General features: G+C 58.7%; 3 protein-coding genes across 5 annotated transcripts; 1 reads left to right on the forward strand and 2 right to left on the reverse strand.

The window, feature by feature from the left end:
- Positions 1-2718: 2718 nt before the first annotated feature.
- On the reverse strand, positions 2719-4709 carry FAM167B (family with sequence similarity 167 member B). 3 transcript variants are annotated; one of them, XM_030464316.1, is made up of 2 exons: positions 3765-4709; positions 2719-3352 (listed from the first exon to the last, which is right to left on the reverse strand). In XM_030464316.1, exons 1-2 carry the CDS (start codon positions 4035-4037, stop codon positions 3002-3004), a joined length of 624 nt encoding a protein of 207 aa, XP_030320176.1. In that variant the 5' UTR covers positions 4038-4709; the 3' UTR covers positions 2719-3001. The 3 variants fall into 3 exon arrangements, with proteins under 3 accessions (XP_030320176.1, XP_030320177.1, XP_008491047.1); XM_030464317.1 differs by having other exon boundaries at positions 2719-3268; positions 3765-4708; XM_008492825.2 differs by having other exon boundaries at positions 2719-3265; positions 3765-4705.
- A 312-nt stretch (positions 4710-5021) lies between these two features.
- LOC103527649 (myotubularin-related protein 9-like) lies at positions 5022-9828 on the forward strand. Its single transcript, XM_030464311.1, is given in 13 exon segments — positions 5022-5114; positions 5225-5314; positions 5604-5850; positions 6365-6473; positions 6753-6878; positions 6994-7167; positions 7255-7407; positions 7409-7473; positions 7818-7979; positions 8060-8201; positions 8292-8512; positions 8710-8861; positions 8969-9828. Coding segments are annotated over 11 exon segments (1665 nt in total). The 5' UTR covers positions 5022-5114; positions 5225-5314; positions 5604-5653; the 3' UTR covers positions 9133-9828.
- Position 9829: 1 nt separating this feature from the next.
- Positions 9830-14212, reverse strand: EIF3I (eukaryotic translation initiation factor 3 subunit I). Its single transcript, XM_030464313.1, has 11 exons — positions 14132-14212; positions 13682-13774; positions 13486-13573; positions 12881-12946; positions 12363-12512; positions 12144-12271; positions 11590-11700; positions 11112-11201; positions 10857-10930; positions 10570-10662; positions 9830-10226 (listed from the first exon to the last, which is right to left on the reverse strand). Exons 1-11 carry the CDS (start codon positions 14132-14134, stop codon positions 10145-10147), a joined length of 978 nt encoding a protein of 325 aa, XP_030320173.1. The 5' UTR covers positions 14135-14212; the 3' UTR covers positions 9830-10144.
- Between the last annotated feature and the right edge of the window lie 163 nt (positions 14213-14375).

Below are 14375 nucleotides of genomic sequence, written 5' to 3' on the forward strand. Positions count from 1 at the left end.
CTCACACTCCAAAACCTTCCCCCCAGTCCTTCAAACACCTTTAATAACAGGGACTGCTGCTGGAGAGTGTTTTTTTCCTCCCTGCTCAAAGCATGGGTGGGGAGGGAGATGCTGCCATTGTACTTTTTTTTTTCCTTTTTTTTGTACCCAAGCCACAGTATAATTTCCACCCAGCAGCCCTGTCACCTGCCTGGTTTTGAGGGCCACACCAGTGACAAAGGGTGTTTGAAGTTGGGTTTTGTGCCTGCATCTGTGCAACTGAATTTCATGTGTGCAGGCAGCTTAGGAGGGGCACAGGCACCCCTTGTCATGCTCCCTCTGTGCGTGTGTGTGTGTGCGTGGGGTTTGCACACACATCCTTGCACCACCATGGTTGTGCCTCTCCCCAGTTTTGCTCGGGAGCGTGTGGGGACCCCCCAGATCCTCCCTGGAGGAGCTGCCCCCGTTCTGGCCCTTCCACGCACACTGCTTTGGGCAGACCTGGGTGCCTTGGCATGGGTGGGTGTGAGGAGGGCTGAGGCTGACCCTGTCCCTCTTCAAGGCTCACCCTGGTGCCCTGAGTGTCCCCAAAACAGGGGTGACCCAGCTGGACAGTCACCCCCATGCCTGGCATAGCCTTGTAGAGATGCAAAGGACCATGGCCCCAGAGCCACCATGGAGCAGGGGGGATGTTTGGGGCTGAGACAGCACTGAAACAAAGTGTATGGCAGTGTCTGAACCCCCCAAACTGGGCAGTGGTCCCCTGAAGCAGGACCACTGCCTGTCCCTAAGCGGGCAGGCAAGAGCCTGGCCTTGGGGACAAAACTGCTTTGCCCTGGAAAGAGGGGGTCAGGGAGAGCCCCCCACTCCCACCCTGGGTGGGGAGAAGACATCAGAGCAGTAGCTTTTTCCCCTGCTGGGAGGTCACAGAGGAATGGAGATCATAGCCCTGCTCCCCCATCCCTCACCCACATCCCCCCGCAGTGATGAGCCCAAACCCCCCCAAGGGGCAACCTCAGAGAGTGCAACAGGACCCCTGCCCTCAGCAGGCAGCCGGGGGGTCCCCAGCACCTACCCGGGGGGTGCAAACCCTCTGTTCCCCCAGTCCCTGTTACCTCTTGGTGGTCTCAGACTCCCATGGCCCGGCAGCAGGAGCGATGGTGCTGTCTCCTGCTCACATCCTCACCATCCCCAGCTACAGCCTGGGGACCCTCTGGAGAGCAGACACAAGCCCCCTGTGTCCTGCCAACACCCTCTCTTGCTCCCTGCCTGCCCTGGCTTCCTGCCTCATGAGCAAACTCGAGAGAAGTTGGTTCAGAGCTCGCACACAACCGCAAGAGCGAGTGACAAACCCCGATGGCTTCCTGCCATCCCTGGCCCCCAGGGTCCCTGCTACAGGTGCCCTGGCCACCAGTCCCCAGGGACCAGCAGGGCAAGGGGATGCTGAGCCCCTTGGCCGGTGGGATGTGGGGACCCAGGGGAGGTGTGGTGCAAGGGGTGGGTGACAGGCAGGGGGCTGTCACCTGCTGCCTGGGCAGTGCTGACCCCTTGAGATCCCCGGTCCCTTGTGCTGCCCCCTCCCTGGTGCTGGGTGTGGGCAGACTGGTGACACCATCCCCCCGCCACCCCTGATCCCTGCAGCTTGTGGGACCCACAGCCCTACTTTGGCTGTCAGCACCGGGTCACCCCTGAGCCCAGCACCCCGAGAGCCACGGTGGCAGCGGCTGAAGCCCAGGGGACACAGGGGACTCGTTGTGCCCCAGCCCGGCTGCCAGCCCTGAAGATTTTTTTTTTTGAGACATCTCGGAGCAGAGCAACCACAAGGCTACTGCCTTGGCTTTGTCGATCAAAGATGAAGCCAGAGGTACCTGCCGGCTGCTCTGCGGAGCCAGGGGCAGGAAGCGCAGCTGTGCTGGAGGAGGGGACACAGCGGCGGATGCAGCATCCACCCTGGCAGGGACATTTCCCGGGCCCATTCCTCATCGTGCTCCCCAGCCTCGAGCAAGGGGTGGTGGGGAGAGCTGCCAGGCCCTGGGGTGTGCCACGGCCTGAGGGTGCCTGTGGGGCTCTCCCCAGGTCCTGATGCTATCCTGGAAAGGAGAAGCAGTCTCCAGAATTATGCCTGGGTCACCCCACAGCTTTCCAGGCACTGGTTGCAAAGAAACACAGCACAGTGTGAAGTCATATCCCCAAGGGACAACTTACTTTGTGAATGTTTTGGGATGGATAGAGGAAGGGAAAAAGTCAAAAGCAAAACCCTCTGGTGAGGGCAGTGTTGACAGCCCTGGCTGGCACTAACCCGAGGGACAGCAACAACAGTACATACAACAAAGTATTGCAATGGGTCAGAAGATAGGGCAGGACATGGTCCCAGAGCTGCAGAACCCTGAACATCATCCCCATCACCTCCTGGTCTCAAGCCTCAAAAACAATTTGCAGCTGGTTGGGTGAGGAGCATTTCCTGCTCTGTCACAGCCCCAGCACCCACCCACTGCCAGGGCACCCAGGGAGAGCCTGGCAATGGTGTCCCCAAAGCAGAGACATGGCACTGTCCTGCAGCAGAAACTGATGAGAAGCTTCCCAGCCTGTGAGGAGCCCCGGGGAGCATCCAGGGAAGGGGTGATGGCATCATGGTCCCTCCTGCCACTCCCAGTTAAGCCACACCAGGAGGTGCAGGCATGTGCCTGGGTGATTGCAATAAAGGGGAAAAACATCAGCTCTCACCTTCACCTCCTTTTATTCCACCTCAAAGTGCTGTTCCTTACATTTTCCACTGTGGTTGGCCCTGACATCCCTAGGGACAAGGTACTGGGTGCCCCAAAACACCCCATGCCCAACAGGACAGTGGCATTTCCCATGTCACCGTGGTGTGGCACTGCACCACAACTCAGCACCCCCTGTCCTGAGGTATCTCAGCCCTTGCAGCAGCTCCACAGTCCCCGAGGCATCTTGGGAGGGACCTGAGAGCCCCATCAGGTCCAACACACCCACCCGGGCTGGGAGCAGAGAGGTTCCAGCACCTTCAGCAGAGGGAAAACCTTCGGGAGTTGATGTTCATGCGGGTGACACCGATGTGCTTGAGGGGCACGGAGAGCAGGAAGGCAGCCTTGGGAGGGATGTTGCAGAGCAAGTCAGAGTCTTCCTCGCAGCCCTCGAGGCCGAAGGTAGCATCGTCCAGCATCTCCTTGTGCTGGTGACAGGCCTGCTCCACCTTCAGCCGGTGCAGCCGTGCCCGCAGGCCCATCAGCTGCTGTGCCAGGCGCTGGTCCACAGCCTGCATCTCCTGCTGCTTGGGGAGATGGGCATCAGGGATGGAACAGGAACAGCCACTGACCCGGCCAGCGGGTCTGTCGGGGCACAAACCCACCTGGGACTACGAGCACAAGTGGCCCTGGAATCAGCACAGAGCCCATGCACAGGGTTTGTGCTGAGGTGACAGCCCCCAGATGCCCCCCACAGCCGTGCCACCAGCAGAGCAGGCAGAAGGGAGTGACAAGTGTGAGACTGTGACAAAGCTGTCACCCCCTAGCATGGTGCAGGAGCCATGGTATGGCAGAGCCACACACACCTCTTGCAAAAGTCCTGGTCCAGCAGTTGTCCCGGGCAAAGGAGCAAAGCAGGGCGCTGAGGCAGGAGCACCCTGACCCCAGCACATCCCATCCCCATGGTGTGAGGTGGGGATGCACTCGCTCCCTCTGCACCGAGAAGCCCCGTGACCCCATTCCCCTGCTGGGCTCCGTCCTCGCCCACCCTTGGTGCCCCCTGTCCCCCCTGCAGCTACTCACCAGCTCCGTCCTTAGCCACTCCAGAGCCGCCTCCATGGTGGCAAAGCCACAGATGCCACCATCCCACTCGTCCCCAGGGCCCTGATCTGCCCCTCCGGGGGTCCGGCTGCGCCAGGGCTGTCCCTGCACCCGGGCTTCCCATTCTAGGTAAGAAGGTCTCCGGGTCTGCAGCTTCAGTTTGGCCGTCAAAGCCTTCAGGCTGTCCAGGCTCTCCTCCTCCCAGGTGGGCTCCTCCTCACCCAGCTCCTTGAACTTCAGCTGGTCCAAGGGCATGGTGGCATCCACAGCCACAGCGCTAAACCCGGGAGTGACCTGTCCCTACCCTCAAAGCCCCCGTGCAAATGGAGCTGCTATACATACACACACACACATATATATATGTATATACACACAGACACACACATCGCCCCCCGGTGAGTCCCGGCTATTTATCCACCCCCGGAACAATAAAGGTCGGGGTCGCCGAGGACAGTTCCAACCGTCAGGAACTTTCCTTATCCAGCGAAGTGCAAAGGAGGTTGTTGGGTTTTTTTAAAGTTTTGTTCGTGACGGGTTTATGTCTATTTTTTGTTTCCCTTTTTTTTTAGCATTGTTGTCTCCAGCTGGGAGGAGACTCCCTGTTCCCGGAGAAGAAGGCTTCACCGGGACGTCCTGGCAAGGGGATGATTTATCACCTCCTGCACCCGAGGCTAGGGTGCCAAAAAAAACCCAAGGAAGGAAAAATAACCCTGCGGGGTGGGGGGGATGTGGGGGGAACGGGGAGAGGAGCCGGGGGGCAGCCGGAGTCCCACACCCCGACCGGGCCCTTAAGGTGGAACCGGGTTAGGATCCTTCCGCTGCTCCTTTTTCACCCCTCTGGGGGTGGCAGCTCTGCCCGGGAACGCTCCGGGAGCAGGGGAGGGATGGGACGAGCCTACCCCGGCTGCCCTACGGCCCCCTGCCCCGGGGACATCCCCCCCATCTCCTCCAGCCCTTCTGGGATCGTCCCCAGAGATCTTGTTGAGGTGTCCCCTCGCTGTGTGTCACCTCCTCCCCCCGCGATGTGCCCCCCACACCTCAGCGCTCCCATCCCCTCCCGCCTGCCCGGGGAGCGTCCTCGGCACCCGATGCAGCCAGCGGAGCCGTCCCCGGGCCGGGCCACCTTAAACTCGACATCCGCCGGTCGCCGAGCCGCCCCCCTGGCGGCAGGCAGGGCTGGGGGGGTCATCGCCCCCTCCGTGCTGGCACCCTGAGCTCGCCTGCTTGCACCCCGAGGTCCCTCCTTGCAGCCCAAGCTCCCTGCTTGCAGCCTGAGCCCCCTGGCTTACACCCCGAGCTCCCTCCCTGCACCCAGAGCTCCTCGCTTGCACCGCGAGCCTCCTTGCTTTTGCCCAGCAGTTCCCTGTTTGAATGCTGGGGTCCCCTGCTTGCACCCCACGATCCCGGTCTGCACTCCAACATCCCCTGCTTTCACCCCACAGTCCCCTGCTTGCACCCTGAGTTCCCCTTCGTCCCCGAGGTCCCCCACTTGCACCCGGAGGTGTCGTCCCCCTTCTTGACTGCCCCATCAGGTAAGCCCAGGGGTGTCCGGGGCGGGCAGTGCTTCCAGTCACTCACCCAACTCCTCCTCACCTTGCCTCAGTTTCCCCATGTGCAATGACAGCGCTGTCGGGGGAGAGCAGTAGGTGAGGAGAGGAAATCTGTGCCCCTGCCCTGCGTTTTGCAGTGAGGGAGTTCCATATGCTGGAGGTGACAAAGTAAACACCAAGAGGGGGGTGAGGCTGTAGGGCCCCGTGTGACACAGAGGGAAGACGGGGTTTGCAGGCTGGGCCGTGCAGGATTTCCCCTTTCTCCCTACAGCCACAGATCCCTTGTGCCCAGCCAAGGGTCTGCCGGCGGTCTCTGCCGCCATGGAATTCTCGGAACTGATCAAGACAGCAACGGTGGAGAACGTGGTTCTGTCGTGTGTGGGGCTGCCGGCAGTGAAGGGCACCCTGTGCATCACCAGCCACCACCTGCTCCTCTCCTCCTGCCCCGGGGGGGATGCCCAGCCCAGCACCTTGGAGCTGTGGCTGCTCATTCGCAACGTGGATGCTGTGGAGAAGAGGTGGGTCCTGCCCTGCACCCCCTTTTAGCGGCCTCACCCCTTCCTGAGTTGGAGGAGATTCCCTGCTGCTCTCCTGACACTCGCCTACCCCAGAGCTCAGCCACCCCACCCATGGAGCCCCATCCTTCCTCTTCTCCACGGCCCAGAGGATGCTGGCATCGCCGGGCGTTGACCTCCTCTTTTCCTCCTCTTTTCCTCCATGCCTAAGTGTGCAGAATTTAGGCTGGTACCAGCCCCCATGGACTCCCCACCAGACACCAGGTTTGGCCTTTAACACTCTCTGGGCTTTGTGCTGACCACCACGGTTCCCACTGACACCCACCCTGGTGGAGAGATGGAAACTCCAGCCCCCAGCACCAGATGAGAGCCTGTGATTCGGCAATGGCACAGCCCTCCTGCTTCACCCTGCTTGGCTCTCCCAGGGGGAGAGGGTAGCTCTGAGCTTGTCTGTCTGTCTGTCTGTCTATCTACACAGACTGACAGCTAGCCCTGACCCTCCTCCTCCTCCCTTTAGGCTCACTGGTTCCTCTGGCACCATCACGCTCCACTGCAAAGATCTGAAGGTGCTTCAGCTGGAGATCCCGGGCACGGAGGAGTGTCTGAACGTCGCCAGCTCCATCGAGGTGAGCTCCAGGGTGGCTGGAGAGTCCGTCCAGAGCCCTGCTGGGGTACAAAGGGTTGGCAGGAGAAAGCAGTGTTTGCTCTGGGTCTGTCAATACTGTGGGCAAACACTCAGTTCCCGGTTATATTGGCACGAGGAGCCCTTGGGGATGGTGGTGCTGGTGCCTGCCTGCCCAACCCACACCGGGATGTGGCCAAGTGGGAGGATGGGGTTTGTAGAGTCCCTGGGGACATTCCAGGCCGTCTCCCTACTCAGCTTCCACCTTTATCTCCTGCTCCAGGCCCTCTCCTCAGTGGACTCGGTGATGATGATGTACCCGTTCTTCTACAGACCCCAGAGCCTGAAGCTGGAGGAAGGTTGGAGCCTCTTCCCCCTGCAGAGGTACTTCCAGCAGATCGCCTCGCAGGTGAGCCCGGAGGGGAGTGACCCGGCTGGGCTGGGGGGGAACAGCTCCCCCCACCCACACCAGGGCTGCCGGGGGACATCCACCCAACACCCCCCCCCTCACACCTTTCCCTCAGACAAACCGGTGGCGGCTGAGTGAGGTGAACCAAGACTTCACCACCTGCCCCACGTACCCCCCCGCTGTCATTGTGCCGGCGGGGGTGGACGACGACTCTTTGAAAAAGGCGTCCCGGTACCGGCAGGGCGGGCGGTTCCCCGTCCTCAGCTATTACCACCGTGAGAACGGCACCGTAAGTCCATTTCTCTTCCGTAGCGGGGTGAAGGGGTCTGGAACCCACCCACCCCCCCATCCCATGGAGCTGCTCCTCCCTCTGCAGGCCCTGCTCCGCAGCAGTCAGCCACTGACCGGACCCAACCGAAAGCGCTGCCGGGAGGACGAGCGGCTGCTGGGGGCGGTTCTGGACGAGGAGCACCGGGGCTTTGTCATCGACACACGCTCAGCACAGGCAGCAAAGCAGGCACGGATGACTGGGGGGGGGAACAGAGCCCAAATCCTCCTACCCACAATGGAGGAGGCTGCATCGGCCCCTGGAGAGGTGAGAGGCTGAGCTGAGGCCTGGCAGGCTCATGACACAGGTGCTCACAGTACCCTGCCAAGCACATGGGGACACCAGCCCTCTCTCCTCCCCACCCCCCCAAAAAAAAAAAAAAAAAAAAAAAAAAAAAAAAAAAAAGTTCAGATTAGTTATTAGGAAAAATTTCTCCACTGAAAGAGATATCTGGAGCAGGTTGCCCAGGGAGGTGGTGGAGATGCCATCCCTGAAGTTACTCAAAACTCAGGGGGATGTGGTGCTTGAGGAGATGATGTAGTGGTTAAGGTGGACCCTGATGATTCTCTGACTCTTCAGGCCCCTGACACCCCCTTTCCCTCCCCTCCCAGAGGCCGCCCACTGCAGGAGAGCTTCATGAAACTGGTGGAAGCCTGCAATGACTCCTCCCTCAGCATGGACCGCTGGCTGAGCCGGCTGGAGAGCTGCCGCTGGCTGAGCCACATCAAGGCAGCCTTGAGCACAGCCTGCCTGGCTGCCCAGTGCATGGACAGGTAACGGGGGGGCTGCTGCCCCACAGCCCCCACTCTCAGTGGGGCTGAGACCTCAGGAGTCACCCCAGCATCACCCGCAGGGAGGAGAGCAGTGTGCTGGTGCACGGGGCAGAGGGGACAGACACCACACTGCTGGTGACAGCACTGGTCCAGGTGATCCTGGACCCATCCTGCCGCACGCTGCTGGGCTTCCAGGGACTGCTGGAGAGGGAGTGGATCGAGGTGAGAGCAGTGGGGTTCCAAAGGGAACGAGCCTCCCGGCTTGGTGATCACTCCCTTCACCCCTCTTCTGCCCCCTCTGGGGTCCTGCAGGCTGGACACCCCTTCCACCTCCGCTGCGCCCGCTCTGCCACCCCCCAGGCCCGGCTGAAGCAGGAGGCACCACTTTTCCTCCTCTTCCTGGACTGTGTGTGGCAGCTGAGCCGACAGTTCCCCTTCTCCCTCGAGTTTGGTGAACACCTCCTGCTCACCCTCTTTGACAATGCCTACGCCTCTGCCTATGGCACCTTCCTCTGCAACAATGAGAAGGAGAGGTGAGTGGGGTGGGGGACAGCACTGTCCCCTGTGGACACCACCATCCCCTGAGGACACCACCACCGTGACCCTGGGGCTGTGGCCAGGGCAGGGCCACCACACTGCCAGACAGGGCAGAGTAAAGCCCTCCAGATCACAGCTTGGGTCAAATGTGGCCCCTTGCCAGAGACTGAAAAGGGTCTGGGCTCTTCCGTAGGTGTCTGTGTAAAGTGAAGGAGAGCACACACTCCCTCTGGGCTTGGTTGAACCAGCCTGGGGAGAAGAAGAAGTACCTGAACCCCCTCTACTCACCCAACCCCCTGGTCATCTGGCCGTCTGTTGAGCCCCAGAGCATCCAGCTATGGCAGGGTAAGCTGGGTCCAGCACTCCAGAGCCCAGCTCCCAGCAGGGCTGGGTGAGGAATTGCTGCTCCACTTTTCCCTCCCTCAAGTAACACACAGCCCTGTCTCTCCCAGGTTTATTCTTCCGATGGATCCGTTCATCCCAGTACCTGGATGAGGCCTGGGCAGAGATCCAGCAGTTAGTGGAGAGCAACCACCTCCCTGGGAAGGAGAGCAGAGGGCTCAGCCTGAACCAAAACCTCTCCAACCCCACTGCCCAGACAGAGAACAAAAGATGAGCAGCAGTGTGGGCAGCTCGGTGCCTGTGGGAGGAGCTGTACAGGACATACCCCAGGATGGCTCCAGGAGGGGGCACAGACCCCTTCACAGCCCCTAGGTTTGTTTCAGTAAAGCACCCACTCTCCCAGCCCACGCCTGCTTTTCTGCTCAGATGTCGGGGCAGAAGCAGACGGGGCTCCTTCCTGCTGAGGTTCTGGGTGGATCAGAACCTCTGGCAGAGCAGCAGGCAGGGGCAGGTCGATGGACCCAGCAGCACCAGCCCCTGGTAGCTCTCAGCACAGCAAAAGCAAAGCAGCAGAACCCAGCAAACCCACAGCACCCACCCCACAGTGGGTGGGCTGGAGGGGTGCAGCATTTCAAGCAGGAAATGTGCCCTTGAACCCAGTCCTGAGGAAGGAAAGATCTACAACCCCCCCCAGACAAACAGACACAGGAGAAGGGCTGTGAGGACGAGGCTCTGTGACACAACCAGTGCAGGAAATAACTGTTCCATGAGGAAAGCTGGCCCAGGGTCAAGCACCAAGAGCCAGGAATGTGCATGTCACCTGGGAAACAAGCTGCTATCCCCTGCACACCCTGGGATGGACCCTCAGATCCTCCCTAGGGAAGAGTTAACAGCTCCAACAGAGCCGGGAGGGCAAAGCTCTCAGTTTAATTTTGTTAAAAAACAAAACAAAACAAAACCCAAACCCCCACAGAGGCGTTTTTCTTTGTGTTTATAAAAGATTTATATTTATTTCCTTTTAATTTCTTTTCTCCCCTGATGTATAAACAGGCTCACCAGAGCAGGAAAGACCCCCAGGGGCAGGCAGGCAGCTTTCCCTGTCCTTGCCTTCCCCACCTCCTGTAGCAGCCCTTACTGCCCTCCTGACTTTCTCCCTTCCCCCAGCACTGAAGTTTGCTGCTCACTGCTTCCTGATGCCTCCTGCAGAGCTGACCAACTTCAGACCTTAGAAGGGCTGCAGTCAGGATGGGGAGAGGAGAGGGAAGAGGAGAAGTAAGTCCTCTCCTTTAAGCTTCAAATTCAAACTCAAAGTACTGGGGATCGAAGTAATGGATGCGAACGTAACCATCCTCACCCCCACTGCTGTAACTGCAGGGGAGGAAAGAGAAGATGGAGTCAGTGATGGTGTCCCAGAACCCTGCTTTGTAACACACCCCATGCCCACAAACCCCTCCAGAAACTTACAGGTGTCACAAGACAAAATAAAAAAAAAGATCATGGTGACACAGCCAAAATGTGCAACAGGACCTAAGGGAAAGGCTGAAGTCCAAGTCAAAGGTTGGACTGGGTGAGCTTGAAGGTCTCTTCCAAACAAAGACATTTTGGGAATCTGTGACCCACCCCCCTCAGGGTCACAGGAATATTAAGGGAGGTGCTGGCTCTGTTCTACTGTGAGCCCAGCTGTATCCTAAGGAAAGGCAGAGATCCTCACCTCTTCCCATCAGGGTGAAAAGCAACGCTGTTTATTGGACCAAAGTGACCCTTCACTCTGCCAAACTCTTCTTCAAAAGCCAAGTGGAAGAACCTGAGAGAAGGAAAGAGATTGAAATGGTCACAGAAGTCAGGATCCTGGTGAGGGACATGATGGGGTTTTCCTCAGAAAAACAATGCAAGTTTAGTGACTCCCCCAGCACTGCCAGGAGAAAAGTGCTCTGGCACCTCTGGGCTGTAGGAGTCCTCCAGGTGAGGATTCAGCTCTGCCAGAGGAAAGAGACCAACCTGGCTTCAAATTTGCCAATCCTGGTGGAGGTCGTGGTAACATCCATGGCCTCTTGCCCACCACCAAGCACCACCTGCAGTGGAGAAAAGGAAAACCACTTCAGTGCTGCTTACATCATGCTCAGCCAGGAGAGGAGGGAGCCAAAGCCTTGGGGAAGCCTCTGACCAACCCAGCAGATCCCACAAACTCCTGAGCTACACAGAACAAAGCAGGAATCACAGCAAGGCTGTTACAACCAGAGAGCTCCTCCTTACATGATCAAAAATGGGGGAGAGTGCAGCAGAGTTCACAGGTCGCTCTGTCCGGAACGTCTTCAGGTGCTCCAGTGTTGTGCAGTCAAACAGCTGGAAAAACAGAGGCAAAAGGCAGAAAGTTATTCCACAAAAGGCCTGACAGCCTGGCTAACTCAGTGATATCTGTCTGCTAGGCCTTGCCTGGGCAGTTGTTTGGTCTACACAGGCACCCAAATCCCCAAAACATTCCCCTAGAAGCCCAAAATATTGGCCCAAGATAAACCTCACCTCCAATCTTCCAGAGGGAGCAAACTGCAGCCTTAATTTTGGCAGTGTTGTTTCCAATGCCTGGCTCTTAATTTATTGGGGCTGTGCTTCCCCTTTCCCACTCAGCTTTAGCTTCCCACTTCCTCAGATCCCTCAGGAGCAAAGCTGTGGGACAGCAGTGGCTCTGAGCAGGGGTCCTGCAGGACTCCATGTTCCTGAGGGGAGGCCTCACCTTGGCTGTGTTGTCCTTGGAGGCAGTGATGAACATGGTCATGTCCCTGGAGGTCTGGATATCATTGATCTGCTTGGTGTGCTCCTTGATGTTTGACAGCTGCTCCCCTGACTGGAGGGGAAAGGAGAAGTTTCAGCAAGCTGGGAAGTGAAGCCAGCAGACATGCAGCTCCTCCCTTAAAAATTGTTTAGGAGACGTCTCTGCCAGGAGCAGGGCAGCTGCTGGTAACTCAACATTGCTTGAGGGAGCTGCTGGAGCCAAAAACCTAGAGCCAGTCCGGAGCTGGTCCTGAAATCCTCTCACTTTAACTTGTGTGGGTTAGACTGAGTATAAGGAAAAATTTTTAACTTAAAGAGTGGAAGAAGAGGCTGCCCATGGAGGTGGTGGAGTCACCATCCCTGGAGGTGTTCAAACCTCCAGCTGTTCACCCACGTGAATATGGCAGTTTGGAACGTGGCAGTGTTGGGCTGACTTGATAACCTTAGAGGTCTTTCCCAACCTTTATGATCCTGTGCTGTCCTCCCCCATGAGAGGCTGTTCCTGGTGGGACTGACCTTGGCACTGAACTGGTTCAGCTCCCCACTCTCGTGCCCAGCAATGATGAACTCTCCCAGAGGGCCCCAGACAGCACTGGTGATTTTAGAGTCACTGCAGGGGATTTTCATGTAAGGCTCGTTGTTCTCTGCAGGAAGGAAGGAAGGCAGGAGACAGACAGAGTGGCACCAGTGATCAACACTTCCCCTCCTCCCCTGGGGCAGCACTGGGTCTCTCACCGATCTGGCTGGAGTCCCGGAGGTCGAAGAAGCTCACAAAGCACTGATAACCCATCTGCTTGTCAGTGGAAAACATGATGATGTTTCCTCCAAAGTCAAAGCCACACGTCCTCACTGCTGAGCTGGTCTTCACCAGGGCCAACTGCTTCCCTGCACACACAGCAGATCCCTCAGGCCCCATCCCCATGGGATCAATGGGAACCAGCACCAGAACGGGGGGACTGGAGGGAGGTGGGGAGCTTGGAGGGGTCTGGAGAGGGGTGGAGGGGTTTGGGTGCTGCTGAGTTGTATTTTGGGTGACCCACAAAGGGCTCCTCAGGTGGTAAAGTGAGGAAATTCACTCAATATTCCCTAAGAACCAGGCACATCCACAACCCCTCCCTGCCAGCAGCCTGGATGTGGGGCCTCCCCTTTCAGAGGGGGGGAACCCCCTTGTCAGGCTGCCACCCCCCAGGCCCTGCTCAGTAACCTGAGGACAGGACAGAGCTGTGACCAAGGCAGGGAAGGCAGAACCTCACCTGTCTCACAGTCCCAGAGCCGACAGCTGTTGTCTGCAGAGCCCGTGAGCACGTGTCGAGTGTCCCCTGGGGCAGCAGGTAAGGAACAGCAGCACCAACAAACTGCTCCCTGAATTCCCAGAGAATATTCACACACAAGGTTTAAAAACACCAAAAACCCACACATAAACATTCTACAGAGGTGGGACATGTTCCAGGAGCAGCAAGGGACAGGGAATCCAAGCACCCCCATTACAAACCCAATGTTCCTCTTGAAAGAGGAAAAGGATTCAGCTCTCATGTTAACAAAAACATTGCACATTTTTGCCTCCTCTACCCACTGGAAGCCCATGGAAGCCTTTGTGCCACTCAGACACTCTCCCTGAGCTGCCAGGGCCAGCACAGCAAAAGGACAAATGCACACATTATCCCAAACAACAGCCTGGGAGGAGGAACACTCAAAAGATGGAGTAAGAGAAAAGCAGAAGGAGACTCAAACACAACACGTGGCCCCCCTGCTTCTCTTCAAGAGCAAACTGTGCAGCAGGTGGGAGGAATCAGCTCAAATGAATCATTCCAAAGGGAAACAGGGGACAGACAAACTGGTTTCCATGATCAAAGGATACAGTCTGCATCCACACACCAGACAGCTCCCGTGTGGCCATTGTAGGTGCCGAGCCTCTCCCCATTCACTGAATACCAAACGTTGACAATCTGGGAGAAGACAAACACCCAGGGTCTTACCGGAGGGATTAATTAACGGGGCTGAACATCCAACTATCGCTACAGGGGCTGGCTGGGGGCAGGGCCCTGCGCACTCACGGGATCCTTGGCCACGGTGAAGAGAAGGTCTCCTTCCCGGTTGTATTTGATCTGAGTGATGGAGCGCTCATGGCCCTGCAGCAGGATCGGCTTCTGCCGGGGGGAAGGGGACACTCAATGCCTCAGGGAGGCGCGGACTGAGCCCCCGGGACGGAGCTCCCGGGACAGCAGAACCACAGCACCCCCCCCCCCATCCCCTCCGCGGCCCAGAAGCCCCTTCCCGGGGCCAGGCACCGTCTGACCGCCTGTAACCATCCCCTTCCCGGGGCCAGGCACCGCCTGACCGCCTGTAACCATCCCCTTCCCGGGGGTCAGGCACCGTCTGACCGCCTGTAACCATCCCCTTCCCGGGGGTCAGGCACCGCCTGACCGCCTGTAACCATCCCCTTCCCGGGGCCAGGCACCGCCTGACCCTCTGTATCCACCTCCCAGTCCCAGCCCCGCTCTCACCATGTCGGACGCGCACAGCCAGAGGGAAGCGCCACCACTTCCGGGTGAAAGGGAGATCGAAGCGGAAGTGACGTCACCGTCACCATGGTGCCCGTGGGTGAGCTTCCGGGATGAGTGAGGGGCTGCGGCCTTGGGGGGGGAGGCAGCGGCCGAGGGGAGCCCGGGGCTGGGGGGGGGTGGTGCGCGGATCGTGACCCCTTGGGGTTCGCTGAGGGGGGAGAGGGGCCGGGGCCCGGAGCACTGC

This window comes from Calypte anna, chromosome 23, assembly GCF_003957555.1.
Source record: "Calypte anna isolate BGI_N300 chromosome 23, bCalAnn1_v1.p, whole genome shotgun sequence".
In the NCBI taxonomy this organism is placed as follows: Eukaryota; Metazoa; Chordata; class Aves; order Apodiformes; family Trochilidae; genus Calypte; species Calypte anna.

Bases quoted from the DNA above. Each gene is read 5' to 3' on its own strand.
- FAM167B (XM_030464316.1), bottom strand. From the start codon at position 4,037: ATGCCCTTGGACCAGCTGAAGTTCAAGGAGCTGGGTGAGGAGGAGCCC. The intron at 3,353-3,764 runs GTGAGTAGCTGC...TTGTGCTCGTAG, and splicing joins AGTGGCTAAGGACGGAGCTG to TCCCAGGTGGGTTTGTGCCC.
- EIF3I (XM_030464313.1), bottom strand. The intron at 12,513-12,880 runs GTGAGGTTCTGC...CTGTGTGTGCAG, and splicing joins GCTCTGGGACTGTGAGACAG to GGAAGCAGTTGGCCCTGGTG. The intron at 10,663-10,856 runs GTTGGTCTCTTT...TCCTTCTCTCAG, and splicing joins ATTGGCAAATTTGAAGCCAG to GTTCTTCCACTTGGCTTTTG.